Genomic DNA, 19,478 nt, shown 5'->3' with positions numbered 1-19,478 from the left:
TTTAAAAAGACCGGCACCTGCTGGCCCCACGGTTCCATTTCCAGATCCAGGGTCTTAAAGAGACACTTCCTGGGCACAGGAAGATATGGAATACAATACCATTTTAGGTTACCCAGGACACTGGGGGCAAACTATGACAGGTCTGAATTTTTTCTTCATGGTTGAAGAATTCTATTTACTGTGTTTGGAAAAAGATGTCCCAACTGGTTTTGGCCAGGTAGCGATGACTTCCCAGCAGAGCTGGACTTAGTAGGAATAAGTTAATTTTGAAAAGCACTTCAAGAAAGAACATCTTTGAAAAGAAATGGAACTGACCAACTGGGAAAACGTCAGCAATGCTGTTCCTTTGTGCAGGAACCAACCACCACTGCAGCTGCCTGCCTATCTTGTGAACATTTACAAAATACTGTTCCTTGACTGGGGGAAGCTTGCCAGTAGTTGAAGCTGAATGCTGTAAAAGAAAGCCTGTTTATTTTAGTCTGTGTGAAGTGGAAGGAGGAACTACTTAGAATTGTGTAAAAATTACTTGTTTTACTTTTATAACTTAGCAGCCCAATGGCTTGTGAATTTGGAATGTGAAACTGATCTGAGAATGAGCTGGGGACTTCATTGCTGAAGGCTGAGAATTAGTGTTTTGATAAACCATACTATCTGCTTAATTGATGAGTATGTGTTGCTTGCTTCAGAGAAATTCTGGTTGTCTCCGTAGGCTCAGGGTTATGGACAGTTTATAATTTTGTTTGTATTTCCATTGTCAGATTCTTGTTGTCGACTTTTTGATTAAGAGGTAGTTGCACATTTAGCTCAAGTTGTACTGCTTTGTATTGTTTTTAAAGTAAACTCTGAGGTAATGGATAGAATCCAGACTGCTGGAAATTACAGCAGTTCTACTTCCCAGCCCTTGCCCCATCAAAGCAAGTTTAGTGTGCATCTCAATAGGACAATACTTTCTCTGTTATCAATTCCTTATGTTTGTGTTTGGCTGGAAATACTGTTTTTGGAAAAGCAGTAGTTCACATGCCCATTTAGTTTCATGACTTCTTTCCTTGGTAGTCTGTAAAAGGAAATAGTGCTGCCAGCTGTGAGGGTGGTGAAACACTGGAACAAGTTGCCCAGAGAAACTCTGGAGGCCCCATCCCTGGCAGTGTTCAAGGCCAGGCTGGATGGGGCTCTGAACAACTTGGTCTGGGGGACACTGTCCCTTCCTGTGGCAGGGGGATTGGAATAAGATGATTTTTAAGGTGCCTTCTAGCTCAAGCCATTCTATGATTTTATCTATGGCTGTGGAGTTTATCACAGTAGTATCTCTGCACAAATAAGTGATCTGAAACTACAACATATTCCACAGAGCTGCAGTGGTATTACCAGCAACAGCTGTCATGTTCTATGCTCAAATTCCTTTGGTGCAAAAAACTGTGGGTGCCTATAGTGGATTTCTGTCCCAAGCCTCTGCCTGGATTCTAGACCTGATTTATGTGTCTAAAACTCTGTAATACAATCACTCTGGGATTTTTTTAACCAGTAGCTATGGAATAGCAGAAGTCAGGTTAGAAAGTCAAGGGCAGTACCTCTGATTAGTGTAAAGTAAAACACTCCAGACATTCATCAGGTAATTCTGACAATGGAGTTTAAATGGGTATTATTATTTTAATTGTTACAATTAGGATCTACAGATTTATGAACTACTCTGTGCTGAGAAATGGAGATTGATGCACACTAAACTGTAATCCACTCATCCATCATAAAGCTTCTGCTAGAGGTCCATTTAATTTCCAAACAGAAGAATTCATTATCTATCTCCAGAGAAATTATTTTTTCTTAAGGATCAGTATATGCAATGAGCTACCAGAGAGCATTCTACAGCAAACAAGCAAGGAAGCAGCTGTCTCTACCATGCAGCTGTGGAGCAAAAGAATAAAAAATTTCCATGGGCAACACAGAATTACAAGGAATTGTCTTTGTGGCCCAAGAGAGTTAACAAATACGGATTCAATTCATTGCATTGCCGGAGTTTTGCTGTGTAATCTACAGTGGGAGACATTGGTTTGCCAGCATGGGCTTGTTTGTTTTTTTCTGTCTAAAACTGTTCAGTGTATTTTGCATCAAGTTTGTGCTTAATAGCATGTTACGTAGCTGTGAGCAGTGTGGTGTCCCAGGAAGTTGGTTTCAGTGGGATTCAAGGTGTAGCCTGGGTGCTACACCTTGTCCTCCAAGTGCTGAGCCCTCTGTAGGCAATGTTAGTTTCTTTAATTCAGACCTTCTGGATAAAATGGCCCAACACCAAATAAATCTGACTCTTCCAAAAACACATATGGACTCTAATGTATATTTCCTTGTGAATTCTGGCAGTGCAGCCTAATTCAGGGGTGTGCCCTTAAAGCAGAATCACAGAAACAGCTTTCTGGAATAAATGGCTAATAACTCCTCAAACCCTTTGACGACCAACACAAAACTGTGAATGGTGTTTCAAATGACAGGACAAAATCTTTCTGTGTCTGTCAGACAAACAGATCCCAAAATTGAAGTTTCTGATCATATGTTTAAAATACCTGTTTTCTGTGAATGATGTACAGGGGATAATTCCTTTAGGAAGGCTGACAGTTGGCTGCTCGGTACAGTACTTTCCAGTATAAAAATAAACTGCAGATGTTTGACACAGAAATGTCAGGATACTTAACTTTGGGTTAGGGTTTGCAGATGTCATGTGTGTTGTAGAAGCTAAATCTCTGCTTTAGGGTGAAAGAGGGAAGAGGTACATGGCACCAAACACTGAGAAGCATGTCCTGTGTGTGACTGATGCATCCTGACCTGTGGACATGCTGTCCTTTTTGATGTTTAAAAAAACCCGACTGCTGTCATAGTAGTGAACTGTGCCTGGTACACCGTTTCGAGGATGGTCATTTGTTGTTGAGTTCAGCTGCCGGGTGATTTTTCATTTATAGAAATGTCCCCATAAGAGGGGAGTTTTGTATAGCACTTTGACTTCACACAGCATTGTTTGTTTCATCAGAGCAGTACCCAGGAAGTGGAGGTAAATTTGGATGTGCACAATCAAGTTCTTGCATCCAATCAGGCTTGCCACAGAGAATTTTTATTGACAGATTGGTCCAAATGTTTCACCTCTTGAATTGTTTTAAATCCTCTTTAAAAGACCTGATGCATGCATTTATGTTGGTTCTGTTTTGTTTGTCTTCAAAGCAATAGAGTAAGGCTGCCAGCTTTGAACTTTGCAAGTCTTGAGAAATGGCCGAGTTTGGACAGTTTATCTAGGCACAGTGCTTATAGCTGTGTTTCATTGAATGCACTTAATGGCAGACAGGACAGACCCATTTGTTCATTTTCACAGAGTAGTAACTGATTGCATTTTCTCTTGGCTATCGTTCAGCTAAAGTTGCATTGTCCTGTGCATTGTTTCTTTTCTCAGCTGCTAAGTCATGATTTTGGAAACAACTCTCCTTTTTGTTCAGATTTTTTTGGTATGGGGAAGGGGTTGGGATTTTTTGGTTGGGTTGTTTCTGTTTTCTTGGGAGGGGGAGGGCAGTTGTGTTTTGGGTTTTTGTTGTTTTGTTGTTTTAGTTTTTTCAGGGCATGTGGATGTTGGGGAGAAACAAAGCAATGTTGATTTTTGCTTACTAGTACTAATACAGAGGTTTCCTACAGTTTTAGGATTCAATTCCAAGACCTTCTTAATTTCTCCCCATTTATTCCAGCCTGGCTTTATAATGATATTTAGTAGGAATTTCTCTTTATGCAAAATGAGTGCAGCTGCATCCTAGAACATGTGGATTTTGGCCTTTTAGACACAGCAAAAATATGAAAATATAATATTTTTAGAAGTAAAATAAAACCTGATTGGTTGATAGCCCAGTAATTTACATCTCTTATGGTTTCTTTGTCTAGGGAGGCAGCAGCAGCTGGAAGCTGAGGACCCATACGTGGAGGCTGATCAAGACCTGCACAGGAGGGTGGAGCGTTCTGTGGAGCCGCCTACAGAAAGACCTGGGGAGAGGCGCATGGCAGAAATGAAGAGACTGTATGGTGCTGAAGCTGCCAAAATCCAGGCAATGGAGGCTGCCCTGCAGCTGATCTTTGATAGGAACTGTGACAAAAAGCAGCCCAAATACTGGCCCATTATTCCCCTTAAGCTGTGAGTACCTGGACTTGTTCTGACGTGGCACAGAGCTATAGGGTCAGGTGCCTCAGCTTGGGCTGCTGAAAGAACAAACTGCAGATTTTGGTTTGGGGCTTTGGGAGAGAGTCTGGTAAGGCAGCATGTATTTCTTTGGCCTTTTTTTTTTTACAGTGTCTGTCAGCAATGCTCACAGTCCATTCAACCCACATACAGTTGTCAAGTAGTAACAAAAGGGACAGGAATATAAAACCTGTCTAAAATTCACTCATTTGATGCCCACTTGCCTTGACCATGCTTGCAATAAACATAACAATGTCCATACCCACTGAACTGGGAAAACTTAAAGCAAGGCAGAGAAGAAAAAGACTTTAGGAATTGTCTGGTCTTCCTGTTTAGGAATTTGAGTGATCCCATTTTTTAGTCTTATTTAATGTGGTAGTATTAGGATCTTGTTTCACACAGCATAGCTTGAAAGCGTTATGTCTGCTAATCTTGGATTTTTTTGAGAACCAGGAGCCTACTGGCCAAGATGCAACTTATCAAATTACCATAGCCCAGACATTTGAATTCTTTTTCAAAGGTTTATAATAAAGCAGGAAGTTTTTCTTCCAGACTGATACTTATCTGGCAGGAGTTTGACTCTAAAGCAACATTATACAGAAAAATGTTTTAATGAAGGGGTGGGAGGATCAGGCAGAAGCCTGATGTGGTCCTGTCTGTTAGAGATTTGTTTAGCAGAAGAGAAACTTAAGAGGACACAGCACTATTGGGACCAGTGCCTACAGTCATTTTTGCCATTCTAATAAAAAGCAGCAATGGGCTTGAAGGCTTGAAGCTTTAAAGAAGGCTTATTAGAGTGATAGACTGTATCTGAACAATGTATATGGAGCTGTGGAAGCCAGGTAGCCCTGTGGGCTATGTCCATTTTAGGTGCAGCTTTCCAATGGCCAAGTGCATAGGACATGCACAAAATTTAAACATAAGCAAGTAGATGTGTACTCATCCCTCTGCACAGAGATGTGCCTCTCTGTGTGCTCATCCATCTGCACTGGCTGTTTGGTTCTGCTTCTGTCACTCTTTACTTTTGACCAGTTGTGCTTGCCCCACTAATAGCTCTGCAGGTGGAGTGAGGCGCACTGGTAGTTTGTGTAAGAGAGGCTGAACTGGCTGTTTAAAACCAGTGGCTCCTTACAAAATGGTACCCTGAACACTTGAAAGGATTCTCCATTAAGCTCTGCTGATAAATATCATTGTGTGCTGAAGGGCTGTGGTTTGTGTTGCAGCATTTCCATGCCAGGGCAAAGGAACCTTCTGCTGGTTTAATAGTGACGTGTTCATCTGCCTTCCTGGCAGCAGAGGAAGGTCACAACTAAAATTTTAGCTTCAGTTCATGCCGACTGAGTTTCCAGAGTTTCTCTGTAGCATGTGTAGTTTGTAATACACCCAGCAGTTGCTGTGGCCTCTGCAACAGCCAGCTGCAACAAAGCAAGTCTGTGGGGCAGTTTGGAATATTTTTGCTTTCATTAGTAGTTACTGTTTTTTCAAAGCAGCATTTCCATGTCACTTCCACCTCTTTCACTGTAGATGTGATGAGATGAAGTTAAATTCAACACTGAAATTAAAAAGCCTCCGGTTTCCAAGACATATTTCTGGTGTGATGAATCTGAAAAACTTCAGTGAGACAGGAGAGAGAAAAGGATTATTAACAGTCCTGCATTTGTCTTCACTCGTTTGTCAAAAATTCAGTGTTTTGTTTGGGTTTCCTTTCATTGACCAAATAAATTTTCATCTTGATACCTTGTAATTTACTTTATTTTTCACATAAACAAATTTCCATACTTAGAACGCTTCAGTTCTTAGATGGTAAAGCTTTCTTTTAGCTGCTGCATTGAACTTAGATTGAACTTAGAGCAGGAGTGGTTTTAACATACGGAGAAGCATGAGGAGTGTTGATAGGACTTTCACAGCAATGTCAGGCAATACCATACATAGTGCAAAGTGAATGGGAGGGTTGCTGCATCCACTGGAGGAAAACACTGTTGCAGATTAACATGCATAAATCTCTCTGTTCCTATTTGAAATGTTTCCAGTGTGGTGATGGTGTTTTCCCTGTGCAATTCAGTTCAGAAAAAAAAGGAAGAATGGGTTGTTCTTACTTTTCAGCACAAGTTCCAATTCTTGCTGTGGTTTATTCTGCATCCAGCTGGTTCTGCTAGCAGAAGCAGAAATTCTGGTCTCCAAAAGTATTTGTAGAGACCTCATATAAGATAAACATTGAATTCCTTTCCTACTTCACATAAAATATAAAATAAATTTATAAAAAATATATAAAGGAAATTTCCTTGCCTTCGGTTCTTTAAAGTATTTTTAAGAGGGTTTTAATATGCTGTGAGGTTAGAAAGAGAGAGAACTGGATGAATTGTTCCCTAGGAACTATGTACTAAGGCCTGAAAGGGAGGAACACCCTACTGCAGACTTAAGAGTTGCTGCCGAATAATCTCCTTTCAGGGGATGGGCCATTGCTGGTCATTGTCCAGATACCACATTTTCCCGGTAATTCAGTGAAACTTGGAAATTCTTGGTTGCAGTGCTTTTACTCCGTCTCCTGTGTCATTTTACATTTCTAATAAATATCTCTCATAAAAACATGTGATCATGGAGGAAATGCAGCAGCAACTCAAAAATGCCACTTCAGTCGTCTGTAACATTCACCCTTCTTGCACACACATATTATGCTGCAGTCCTCAGTCATGGGAACGTGTACACTTCTTTCCCCCAAAGATACAGTGTTCCTTGACTGGAATGCAGCTGTGGTGCTGCAGACTTGATTCTTCCTTGTTCAGAAGGTTGCACCTTTGCTTTCAGTTATGCCAGCTGTTGGTATAGTCCTGCCCAAAGGGAGTTCTTCACTTGCTGGTGGTGCTGTTTCTCATGAGCTTTTCCCAGCTCCAGTAGCAGGAATTACCCTGAAGTCACAAGTTGTCATCCAATCAGTCTTGATTTCAGAAACTGGTATCCTCATTTGTTATGTGCAAATCAGCCTTATTTTCAGGAGAAGAGTTTGTGATTGGTTGAAGATGCTTTGAAGATAGGAGAAAAATGTAATAGGTCTTTTCTACTGAAAGTATTCTTAAATGAGAAAAAAAATCCTTCCAGGAGTGCGATATAAATGTATCATAGAAATGAAGCAATTATCTGTTTCCTACCAAAAGAAAAAATGCTTACTTGTATATGGTGTATATGGTGATGTTGTCAAGTGTTCTTGTTCTTTTAGAATTATTTCCCAGCTGACAGCTCAGTGTGCCTGTGAGTGCAGGTGACCTGAGAAAAGATTAAACCATTTTAATGAGCATCATTTTCTCAATCAGTGTTATGGGTAAGTATTCATCCTTTTTGACAGGGGTCTCATTAACGGCTGGCTGCAAACATCTCACACTTGGAAAAAGCTATAATAAAAAGCAACCTAAATTTCTGTAACAGCCTTTATGAAGCATAAACATTACATAATACAGATTTGGTCACTTGTGTCTTTCTCTTTGTAAAAGCTTCTCATTCATTACATGAAATACGCTGTAAATATTGGTATCTTCATCTCTTGTTGCACTAATAGCAGTTTAGCTCTTGGAGTAGAAATTGAGAAAAGCAAGACACAGAATCAGCTGCTTGAATTTTGAGTTTTAAGTGTGATTTTTGGCATGCTGGGCTGAACATTTTGGCTGGAAGAATTAGAGAGGGGCCAAGATTATTGCCCAAAATGTGAAATACAGTCTGTCAAAAGGAAACATCCCAACTCTGTTTTCATTGTGGTGTCTTAAAAGTGTAAACTCCTGGAAAATGTATTATTTGATAAATAATACATTCGTGCTGTGACAAAAATATTTTTTCACATTTGTGTGCTACTCAGCTGTCTGCCTTGTCTAACCTGTTGTCTCCTCTGTTCCTGCATGGGTAGTCCAAAGGATATAAATTCTTATGGGCTCTTTTCTAGGTAGAATAGCAGCCTGTGAAGGAGTCTCAGCTGCTTCTGAAGGGTGGTTATAGCCAGAGTGTGTTCAAGGCTTCACATCTCTTCCTATAGTCTCACATAGGAATTGCTATGCTGGCACACAGTGACACATACAGAGGAACTCAGGGTGGGTAGGTGACAGACCATGACGCTGCTATTTGGGTGTTGTCTTGGAGACCTGGCTATCACAGCAGAGGAATTGCTTGGACTCAGTCCATTCTTTGGAGTTGGTTGTACAGGCATCAGTCTCAGCTATCAATTTCAACAGGCCAGGAATGGTGCAGTCTTGCTTGGCCAAAAGTGGAGAAAGACTTGCTTCTCGTGAGCTTGCAGGGAGTAATTCTCCTGAGAATTACTGAATCTCTGACTTGAGATTCTCTGTGCATGGATTTTATTACACAGTCATAGAAGAAATTTTTTCCCCTTTAATCATGAATCCTTCTAAGAAGGCGAGCAAGCGAAGTGCAAACATACATAGTTTTTGAAAAGGAAATACTTTTCAGCCTAATGATGCCAATACCACTGCTGGTTCCCTAAACTACATTGAGATCTTTTGTCTGCAAAGCCTTTTGAAGAGCCAAGTTACACGTAGCTGCTATCCCCATGACTGTTGTTTACAGCCATCCCAAAGACATACCTTTGCGGGGAGGAAGGGATGAGAAAACTGGAACAGATTGGTAGGGATTTTTTTTCTAAATGGAGTTAAAAGTGGTCCTCCTTAACTTTTAGACTTTGTTTTAAGTAAAAGCAACAGTTTCTTGACTCAGTAAAAAGTGAGGCAAAAATCTATGAGGGCCTCTTAAAAAAGAAGTTACACTTCTGTCTTTATATGTCTGTAATCTGGGAAGGGGTAACAAAGTACTGTTTTATTCCTGTCCCCTAGACAGCTAGCATTGGGTGTTGGCATAGGAAGATAACCAGATTTCTGATCTGTTTATAGGGGTGTTTAGAATCTTTCCACATGCTTCTACTGAAGATGAAGATTGAAATACCAGTCCTGAGGTTCAGCTTTCAGCTATCTCATGCATTTTCTTTTCTAGTTACAGAAACCCCTCCTGTTTGGTCACTTTTTACTGTCATTAAGGTCAAAAGCAGTCAAGTTGGAACACATCTACTGCTAAGCTGTTTAATGTAACCCAGCTTGTTATTTGGCCCAAAATTCAGTAAACCCTTTTGATCTAGGCTTGTACAAGCAGCCAGCACGAAAAAATCTGTGCGTTGTATTTCCAATTTTGATACTCACAGAGCTGTGTTACTCCCATCCTTTGCATTGGACAGGAAAAGATCTCAGTCATCATGTCTGGTTTCTGCTACCTCCAGCAACCACATCATCTCATACATTTCAGAAACTAAATAGGAAATTCCATTTCCTGTCACCTCCACGTCTGCTTGTTAAGACTGCAGGGCCTGCTTCTCGCTTGCAAAGTGTAATAAAATACCAGGAACGTCACAAATTTAAGTTGTCCTTAGTCAGAGAGTTGCAAAAAATGTAAATGCAGTCACAGATTATGTATCTTGAGCTTTTTTAAAATTAGTAAGATCCTGTAATATCTTCCCCGTGGACAGAAGGCAGGGACTTACTGTTGTAACAGAAATAAATGCTTGAAGTTTGTTTTTATTTAAGCAATAACTCATCAAAGGCCACATTTTTGGTCTGTAGTATATTCCATGAAATGGCTGAATAATAGCTGAATGCTCCCCTTCTGCTGTCCTTTCATGAAAAGTGGTGAGGTTGTGCTAAAACTTCAGTCAGTTATGCTGCAATGCACTTGAAACACACAAGTGTTGTGAGTTTCTCCAAACAGATTAATCCTTACATGACTGCAGAATATAAATCTGAAATGGACTGTAAACCAAGAGCAATCAAATGAATAAAAGACTGCATAATGGGAAGGTGGTAGTAGTATTCACTACTTTTTATCAATTTTCTCTATATGTGTTGATGAATTTAGGATTTCCAGTGGTGCCAGACCACACTGCATTAGAGACAAGGAAGTATTTGTTGAGCAAAACATGACGTTTTCATTGATACTGCTCTGCAACAGAGTTGTGCCAGCAGTGCCACAGCTGGTTTGTGGTCCTGTTTTGGTGTCACTGCCCTGGGTGTTGGGGGCACACAGGAAGTCCTGCCTTGGCACCTCCTCAGAGAAGCCCTGTAGATGGTTGTGCTCATGGCAGCTGCTTTTGTCACTATGTCCTGGCCCTGTGGTTCTTGTCACCTTTTTCTGCTGCTGCTGGACTCGGACATGCCAACTGTACTGTCCTGCTCTGAAAGGATGCTGAGTGTGGGATATGTGTGATGACGTGATGGTCCCATGGCAACAGGCTGTGAAATCATCAGTGCCAGATGGTGAATTCTTTCAGGGACACATCAGAAAGAACAGCTGTGTTGTGCTATAGAAAGTCCTTACTCCAGAACTGCTCTTCTCTATCACCACAGAAAATAGAGAAAATGACATACAAAATTAAGCTCTCAGTTTTCCCTCCTTTGCTTTTTCTGTTGAGCAGATCCCTCTTCAGGTCACCTACAGCTCCAGTGTGTGACAGCATAAACATGTATCTCCAGAGTGCAACAGTGCTTTATGGAGAACTTTTAGCAAGATTAGTTATTTGCCCTTCCCAAGTATGTTTTACTGTGCAGACCTGCTTTAGAAAGATGTCCTGTACTTTCTGTGTCAACACTAGTTAAATCTTGTTTGAAAGCAGAAAAAGAGCCTAACTGTCTCTTCTCTTTAATAGCTCTTTTAGTCTAGCAGTGTTTCTTGCTTTTTCAAGTCTAACAAAATGAAATCTGTTTCTCTGGCATGGTTATAGCTAAAGCTTTTTTTGTGGTAAATGCATTGATAATAGCTAGCACCACTAGTGATTTGTGTTACTTTGTGGAAGCTGTCATTCCAGGCACAGCCTGCAGTGTGATAGTCCCCACTGGCATGACAGAATTGTTCACTTCAGACCAAGAAGATAGCACATCTTACTGGAATAAAACATACCAACTACTTATGTTGTTGAAATTTTTAAAATATTTTACTAACAACCAGTAATTAAACAATTTTGTTTTGCTAGTTTAACTTCCTTCATGCCAGGCTTGTGAAGTCTGAATTTATATAAAACCATTAAAATGCTGAAAAAAACCAGCAGATTCTCAAGTACAATACAGAATTTTTTTATTCTAGTAGGGTGCCCAAAATTATTACAATAATTGTAAAGAAAACGTGTCCAAAAATTGTGTTGTGTTTATTTTCCAACATTGTTTTAATTTTCTGGCTTACAGGATTAAAAATTGAGGTGTCTTTTATTATACTTCTTAGCTGAGCAACCTTTAAAATGTTGAGTGGCTTAGCAGCTGCGCTTTCAAGGCCTGAAATACCATCTGAATGTATATGAAATGTAGGAAAAAATGCCTACACAGCCTCTCCCACCATCGCCATCCCCACAAAGCTACCTGGAATTAAATGAATATGCACTGTGATGCATTTTTCTGGCCACATCCATAACACTTTATATCTCCAAGAATCCAGCTGAGCAGTTTCCTGGGCTTCTCATTACCTATGTTCTTTTCAGCCCACCTCTCTTCTTGCTCCCCCGTGTTCTTTTTTACAAAAACTACTTCCTAACTGTGTCCCTCCACCCCAGCACATGCTGTTCTGCAGCCTGATGATGCTCTCTCAGCTCCTACACTCCTGTCTGCCTCCCACAGGGAGGGCAGAACCCGTTGCCTGGACGCTCCGTTCCCAGCGGAGCACATGAGAAGGACTAATGGAGATGACCAGATTTTCTGGTCAGTGCCTCTGGCACCATAAACGCTGAATGCAGAAAGTGCCAAGACCCTTCCCACAGCATTGCCCCTGACCTGTCAGTGGGTGAGGGAAGATTATTCTCTCCTCTTTTCCTACCTAAGAGAAAATTTCTTCATTGCTGTGCAAGTGGTGGGAATTGTGTCTCTGCCAGTTTGTTTCTACCCACTGCAGCCAATCACCCAAAACCTTTCTAAAGCTGCAGTGCAATGAACCACCACGATCCTGTTGAACACCAAGGGAAGCTTTTGTAAGACTTTCCCCTAGTGGGAGAAACAATTGCTGGATAGGTGGCTGGCCTTCACAATCCATCTGTTAAATTTATAGTGCGTCTCAACAGTACATCTCTGTCAACTGCACCTCCAATGGCAAGGAGTAACTGTAACTTGGGAGCTCAGCCGTTTGGAAAACCAACCAGGCAACCGTGATCTATTCCCACCCGGCAGATAAGGACGTTGCTAAGGCAGTTTCTTGATGTAAGAATGATTTTATCTCTTTTTTCTCTTTTCAGCTCTCTTGGCCAGCTGGCATCCCCTTTTTTACTTTTCCAGCGGGCATTGGTTCAGTTTGGCGTGATCCTTCAGAGTGGGAGCAGTAGCCTATTTAGAGCTTAAAACACATAAAGACTGACTGGCTGGAACCCCAGAGAACGACCTAGCAAGAGGCTGATGAGGGCACTTAGCCAGACCATCTCCAAAACACTGTTGTTAAAAGAACCTGATATGCATGTTAAGTAAACATCAAATATGCAAAACCCAGCACATGTAACATGCAGATAATAGCATAAGGTAATGGGCCCTATCTCCAAATAAATAATAGTACCCTCATTACCACAGGCAGTTTCAATATTTTCTGTTCACTTTCAATGTCCTCTGGATGGGTCATATCTATAACACAATAAAACTCCCACAGGCTCCAGCAGGAGCTGAATTTAGGGTTAAACCCTGGCTAAAATGAGGGAAAGAAATTTCTCTTGCACACAAACAGGCAAAAGCTCTAGAATAAATGTGATCCAGGAAGTTATTACATAAAGGCATTGATAATTTCATTTGCATATAAAATAATAACAACAAGAACGGAAGCTAAATTATCCCATATATACAGAAACCCTGGGTGTTCAGGATTGGCTATTCATTATTCTCTTGTCATATAAAGCAATTCAGTCTGCAGCTGCATTTCTCTTACAAATCCAATTCAATCAAGAGAACCGAAACATCATTAGCAAACCCACTGATTTATCCACCAGTAAAGTGCTGATACAGGCTTCTGTTCCTGCTGCTAATAAATTTTCTGCATAGAAGTGTTGGCTCTCTCTAGGGATCTCCCATTATTCTAATGAATACAGATTTCTAACTTAACCACTGGAATTTTTAAGCCTGAAGGTCTATAATAGTAGGGTTCAAAACCTGTGGGAGTCATAGGAAAGAAAGGACATGAACCCGTGTACCCAGTTGCCTCAGAGATGTGTCTAGGTGTAACTGCAGATGGAGCAGCACCTGGTGCCTTAGAAAATTGCTGTAGTAGGAGCTTTTTCTTTCCCTTTCTGAAATACAATCACTGTCTCCTGTTTTGCTCATTACTTCCTCTCCCTATTTCTCTCAGTGGGCTTGCTTGCAGAGCTTTGCCTCCCTCTCTGTAGCTTTCCCTGGCTCCCACTTGGTTTGTTGCATTAATTGCCAGCCTGCCAGGCTCATTTACCTCTGCCTCAACCTCTCTTCTACAGAACTGCAGGAAATGCACTGAAAACCGCTGGTAGGTGTTGTCTCCAGTTCCTCCTGCACATCATCTACCAGCAGGGCTCTGGGCAGTCAACCTCCGTGCTCATCACAGCATCACCTCGTTGATACCTCGTATGCATGAGCCCTTATACACTATTTCAAGGCCTGGGCATGCACTTCTGCTTCCTTTTCAAGGTGGACTTCAAACAGTGAAAGCCCAAGGGGTGTTGGAAGTGATGTTGTCTTTTGGGAATAATTTTACAAGCTGCAGTTTCTGTAACTTCTTTAACGGGTCATTTTGTCTGCCAGGTTCTTGTGATGTTTGGTTTGCCTGTGGCCCTTTCATCTTTTAAACACAAAGAAGCTATATCCTTGGAATAGTGGATGGCAGAATTAATGTTCTAAGCTATCTGGCAGCTATGCAACACTCATGTTTGGCCTGAACTTTATTTTTAAAAAAAAAAAGAAGTACAAAAAGTAAGAAAACAGATCCGCCTATGACAGCAGAACGTGTTTAATATAGTTTTAATAATTTTTTTTTTTACATTCCTCACTTGGAATTATATTATTTTTCTATTTGCTGAACATGGTATCCAGGAGAACAAGAATCAGATAACAAAGAGTCTTAAAAGAGTGTTCTTTACTTAAAAAATCCAGGCACTCCTATCCATCTTATGTATGCTATAAATAAAGGATAAAATTATTACCAATGTAAGATACTTGACACTTTCATTTACTTTTTTATCTCTCCTAATTGAAGAATGGATAGATATGGGTGAAGAATGGATACGTGTGGGTGACTAGTGTGTCCTGCTTTTATGTTTTAGTTATGTACTTGTGCATTTGCAAAAAATTAGCTGTCTGTACTGAAAACAGGAGGAAAATGCTCTTGTTTAGAATAGATGTTTGGATTTTTTTAGGAAAAAATCACCAGGTTTATTAGTCTAGAGAATGAGAAGTTACACTAATCTTCCAAACTCAACATTTAATATCAAAACATCATCTAATTTTTATTTTTCAAGTTCCTCGGATGCATTTATCCTGGTTGGGCTTTTTGGGAGGGCTCTCACTCATCTGACCATAACAGCTTGTGCTTTTTACTCCTGAGTGTCCCATTTCTGGCAGGTCTAATGTGTTTGGCTTTCTGTGAAGTCAGAAGGAGGTGAAGCATTTCCATGATGTCAGCAGATCTGAAGCCACACCTTCCTTCCAAAACCACATCTCACAGAGCTGAGGGAGGATGTTGTGTCTTAGAGCCACTTCTGTTACCTCCCAGTGAAAAACCTGTCGGGCTGTGCCAGCTCCTGTTGCTCCCCCACAGCCCAGGACACCCGTCCTCTGCAGCCTGTTGGCACTGTGGGCACACCAAGGATGTTACATTATTGCTGGCTTATGGAGCCATTCCCATCTTTTCTCCAATACATCACATTTTTGCCACAAACCACTACTCTGGGTATAGCCACTTTGCCAGAACTGGACGGTGCAAAGCAGGAAGAGCAGTACAGAAACAATAAAACATACTGTGTGTGGGGAGGGCAAATCCCAACACAAAACCCAAACCAGCATTTTGGAACGTATATTAGTAGAAAACTAAAGCTGAGTGGCTCTTTAGGAGAGAATTTAACTCAGTTTTGTGATACAGTTTAAGGCACCATTCATGTTTACAGAGCAGCATTAAAACCTTCTGTAATCAGTTATGAGCTTGTACCTATTGACAGAAGTGAAAAAAATGAGAAGTAAATTGAAATCAGCTGGCTGTTTCTCAGTCTCCACTGCCCAACTTGATCAGGAAAAGTGTTAAAATGACTCCTGCAATTTTCCTTCCCAACTTTTTGAGTTTGATTTTTCAATTTGCAGAAAAGGCACCTGAGAATGTTCTTAAATGCTCTCTGTGCCTGCCATCAAAGGAGTTTTCTACTTTGGAAAAAGAGAGAGAGCCTTGTCTCAAAATGTACTTTTGCCAGGAATTCTGTCCTGATTAGGCTGCCTTGGAGCGCTTTCTTGGGAGGGTGCCATACTGAAGTTGTTGGATGGCAGCCATGTGTTCAACACTCTTAAAATAAAGTCTTTTCCCTTAATTTGCAGTGCAACAGAAAACTGAGGTTAAACCTATTGATGCCACTGGAGGGTGGGGCTAACATACATATGTATGCAATTATTTTCAGAATATTGCAATGAGTACATATATGCTCACACAGAAGTTGCTCTGGAGTTGAATATTAATGTTCCTTGGGTATGCATTTTGCCCCTCTCTGGTTTCTTCATTTGCAAATTATTCCGCATTCAAATCTCCCCAGTGGTACTAATGAAAATGTTGGATAATCCATACATTTGAGTCAGCTCCTCCTAAAGACCCTAGGCTGGCCTCTCCAGCCCACATGATCACACCCCACAATAGGAACTTAGCAAAGCACTTCAGTAAGTGTTTATATCCAAGCCTTCTAGACTGAACTCATCATCTCTGATCAATCTCAAGTGAATTTTTCAGCCCAAATGTTTTAGAATGAGGTATGTGGAAGAATGCCTTCATAGGATTATTGTATCATGATTCACATAGCAGGAGGTAAGACTTTGCTCTCTCACTTGAACAAAGGGTTGCCAGCATTTCTACATTTCACGGATCCAACCAGGAGGATGAAATGAGATGGGCTGCACATCAAAGGAAAGGTTGTATCCACTTGTGGTTTTTTCTGTATAACACTCATCTGTTTTCAGATTGTTAGTGTACTCTCTCACTTGCAAGCTTTCTGCTCTATATAATGCTTTACTGAAACCCCTCATGCTCTCTCAGACCTCATATTATCTCCAATGTGGTTCCCTACCAGACGTGGGTTATCTCTGTGGCATGCAGACAGAGAAAGGCACAGAAGCAAGTCTGTGTATCCAGAATAAAAGCAGCTTATACTGTGATCTTCCCTCTGCTGCCCCCCATACCTGGATTTCTCAGGGGCACTGACAGAATATCCATGCACGTAAGTGAAAAATTCTGTGCTTAGGTTAAGGTCCCTCATGTAGGCCTAATTAAAAGCAGAGGTCCTAATCAATATATTAATCCTTCATTTTCAGTGAAAAAAAAAATTTTGTGCCTCTAAAATCACAAAGCAACATTGTTAATTCCACAAGTGAGTTCTACAAGGGATATATGAAACAGAGATGAGTCTATCTTTTAACACTGAAGATGTATTTAGTACTCCATAATTAGCACCAAAATGGTAATCACTAATTTTCAGATAAAATTAACTGTGCTGCACTGGGAAAAAATATGCATTCTGTTGAATATATAATTATATATTTTTCAAAGCAATCACAGCTTATATTTACATATTGAGAAACAGTTGTTGGAAATGTGACCTATTTGGTAATAAGTAACAGTTTTCATTTTGAAGACCATTTATTTCTTATACTATCATACCTGAATGTTAAATTCCGGGAGGAGTATCTACATGTTGGCTAAACTGTATCAAATTACTTCTCAGTTTTTATCTTTCTCTTTCTCTCTTTTCCCCCAAACTACACAGTGCCAATGATCTGAACCATTTTGTTCAGCATTTTGCTGGACGAGCTTTGCAAACAGCTCTCTGCAGTGAGCACTAAAAAATAGTTTTGGTAGCAGCAGTTGGAGTTTAAAGTGGATCAGCTTCACATAACAGGTACAAAAGGTATAGGAGAGCATGAGTCATTCCCCTTGATCTACATCGAGATGCTGAGAGGTGACCACACAGGTCACCTCTTCTTTACATGCAGATATAAAGTGCACAAAGTGTATAAAGGGATCCAGTTGTCACCTTACTTGTCTTTAACATCCACGGCCTCTGTGAACAGAAGATCACATGGGAGAGAAAAACCACGGTATGCCTCAACTGTACGTGGAATCACAGAAGCTCAATACAGAGAGGATGGCTGAACCCCCCTTGAGAAAGGCCACAGGGAACACTCAGTGAAACTAAAACCGGTTTTTATCGCTTCTGGTTTCCTTGAAGCTAAAATACACTCATGTTAGCATTCAAAAGGAGGCTGTTTTACGAGTCCCTGATTTTATAAGGTTTTGGAAGTTTGCAGGTTTTTTGCAAAAGCAGAGTAGCACCCCATACACTCACTCTAATCCTCTGGAAAGTGGCCATGACTGCTACCCACTGACACTGCCTGTGTAGTAGCCAGAAGTAATATCATGATTAACCGTTAGCATCACTGTTAGCAGAGGGAGCCATGGGAAGGGGCCTCATATACAGCTGATGTGGGAGCTGAGAACCCACTGAAACACACAACCCATTAGGACATCTTTTTATGAAATTTAATGCACCTGAGTGTTTAGTCAAAGCTAAAACATTAAGTGGAAACACACTGCCTTTGTTTCTGTTTTTAATAGGGAAGGTTTCCTACCTAGGGCAATCTGTCTAGTTAGACAGCCTGAGGAAAGAGTCGGAGTGGAAAACAGAGACAAACAAACAGGTAGTGGCAGCTATCACACCATTCTGTCCACAAAAAAAGGGATTTGCTTTAGAGCTAGGATGTTCTGCAGTGGAGAAGTAGGGAAACAGATGGAGCCTGGTAAATTAAAACAAGAAGAAAATAAATTAAATGCAATGAGTCTTCCCTTAATCTAGAAATCAGTTTCACCACTAATTGCTGGAAATTGTCAAATACAGTAAAACATGATGCCATGCCCTCGGTTACTACTAGTGAGACTCCCACATTCCATCTTGCCTCTTCTCAACTAATCTTAAGGCTGAAGTTAAATTTTCTTCTGAACATCAAATGGCCTCCTTAAAACATCTCCAGAGAGGAACATACTGCTCCAGAATAGGTTAAGAGGTAATCCAAACATATTGCTACAGGGAGTAAAGGTGTGTCTTGAAATGCCTGGTATCATGGCGTTAGTACTGGGGTAACTCTGCATACAGAAAAATGTTTGCAGGTTGTTACCTGAACTATGGAAAAGGTTTTAAGTACTCAACACAGACAATGACATTAATCAATGCAGAATACTAACCTTCTCTTTCTCTTTTGTAGATCAAATCTGCAATGGCAGCATTGGTCAAATGGTCATTTTATAATCCCTTGATGATGAGATTGTTTGGATCAGTCTGGCTTCCAGCATAATTTACAGCAGGACTTTAGCCCTTCCTTACAGCTACCAGCTATAGCACCCAAGGAGCCATTCAAATACAGAGACTCGCTGAAATGCTGCACACTTCAGCTTTTCTCTTTTCCATTGTGTGCTAGATACAAGAACATGGACTAGAATCCAATCATAAGTCTTTTCCAAACAGGGAAATACCTGTTTCTCCAGACATCTTGGTTCTGAAATGAAATCCATTACTTTCTATTCCTCGCAGAAATTTCAAATATTCCTGTCTCCTTTACCTCAATTGAATATTACAATGTAGTTTCCCTTAAGGAACCAAAATTTCTGACATCAGCCCTGTCAACTTCTCTCTTCACTTATCAGAGGCTTGGTATCTCTGTGAGTGGAAATCTGCACTGACTGGTTTGCTGAGCCATAACCAATATTTATGCACACACTATTTTCTATCTTTGCGTTTTCTCTCCCTTTGGAGAGAAAAATGACCAACATTTCTGAGGATGGCAGAAAGTGAGTCCCTCCTCTCACTGCAAATGTGTTGATATGGACAACTTCTTCTACACTCCCTTAGGAATATCTGCCTCATACTTCGGTGTAAGTGTGTAAACCCAATCTGGACAGCACTGACCAACTTCCCTTGAGGAACTTGTCCTATGGATTTCAGTAATGCAAAGTTACTCATAAGTGCAAGTACACTCAGAATTAAGGGACATTTTTCAGCTGATTCTAGTATAAATCAAGCAGT

The 19,478-nt window shown here is 40.6% G+C and overlaps 1 protein-coding gene across 1 annotated transcript in view; it reads left to right on the top strand.

Moving 5' to 3' along the window:
• Positions 1–14,365, top strand: part of GEMIN8 (gem nuclear organelle associated protein 8) — a 37,183-nt gene extending 22,818 nt beyond the window's left edge. The window contains exons 5-6 of the mRNA XM_039550704.1: positions 3,901–4,147; positions 12,444–14,365. Of these exons, the coding sequence (XP_039406638.1) occupies positions 3,901–4,147; positions 12,444–12,546 (350 nt within the window). The 3' untranslated portion in view covers positions 12,547–14,365. The remainder of the gene's footprint in view (positions 1–3,900; positions 4,148–12,443) is intronic.
• The last annotated feature ends 5,113 nt before the right edge of the window (positions 14,366–19,478 follow it).

The sequence above is a fragment of the Corvus cornix genome, chromosome 1 (assembly GCF_000738735.6).
Source record: "Corvus cornix cornix isolate S_Up_H32 chromosome 1, ASM73873v5, whole genome shotgun sequence".
NCBI classification, from domain to species: Eukaryota; Metazoa; Chordata; class Aves; order Passeriformes; family Corvidae; genus Corvus; species Corvus cornix.
This window is presented reverse-complemented; position numbering and strand designations above follow the sequence as displayed.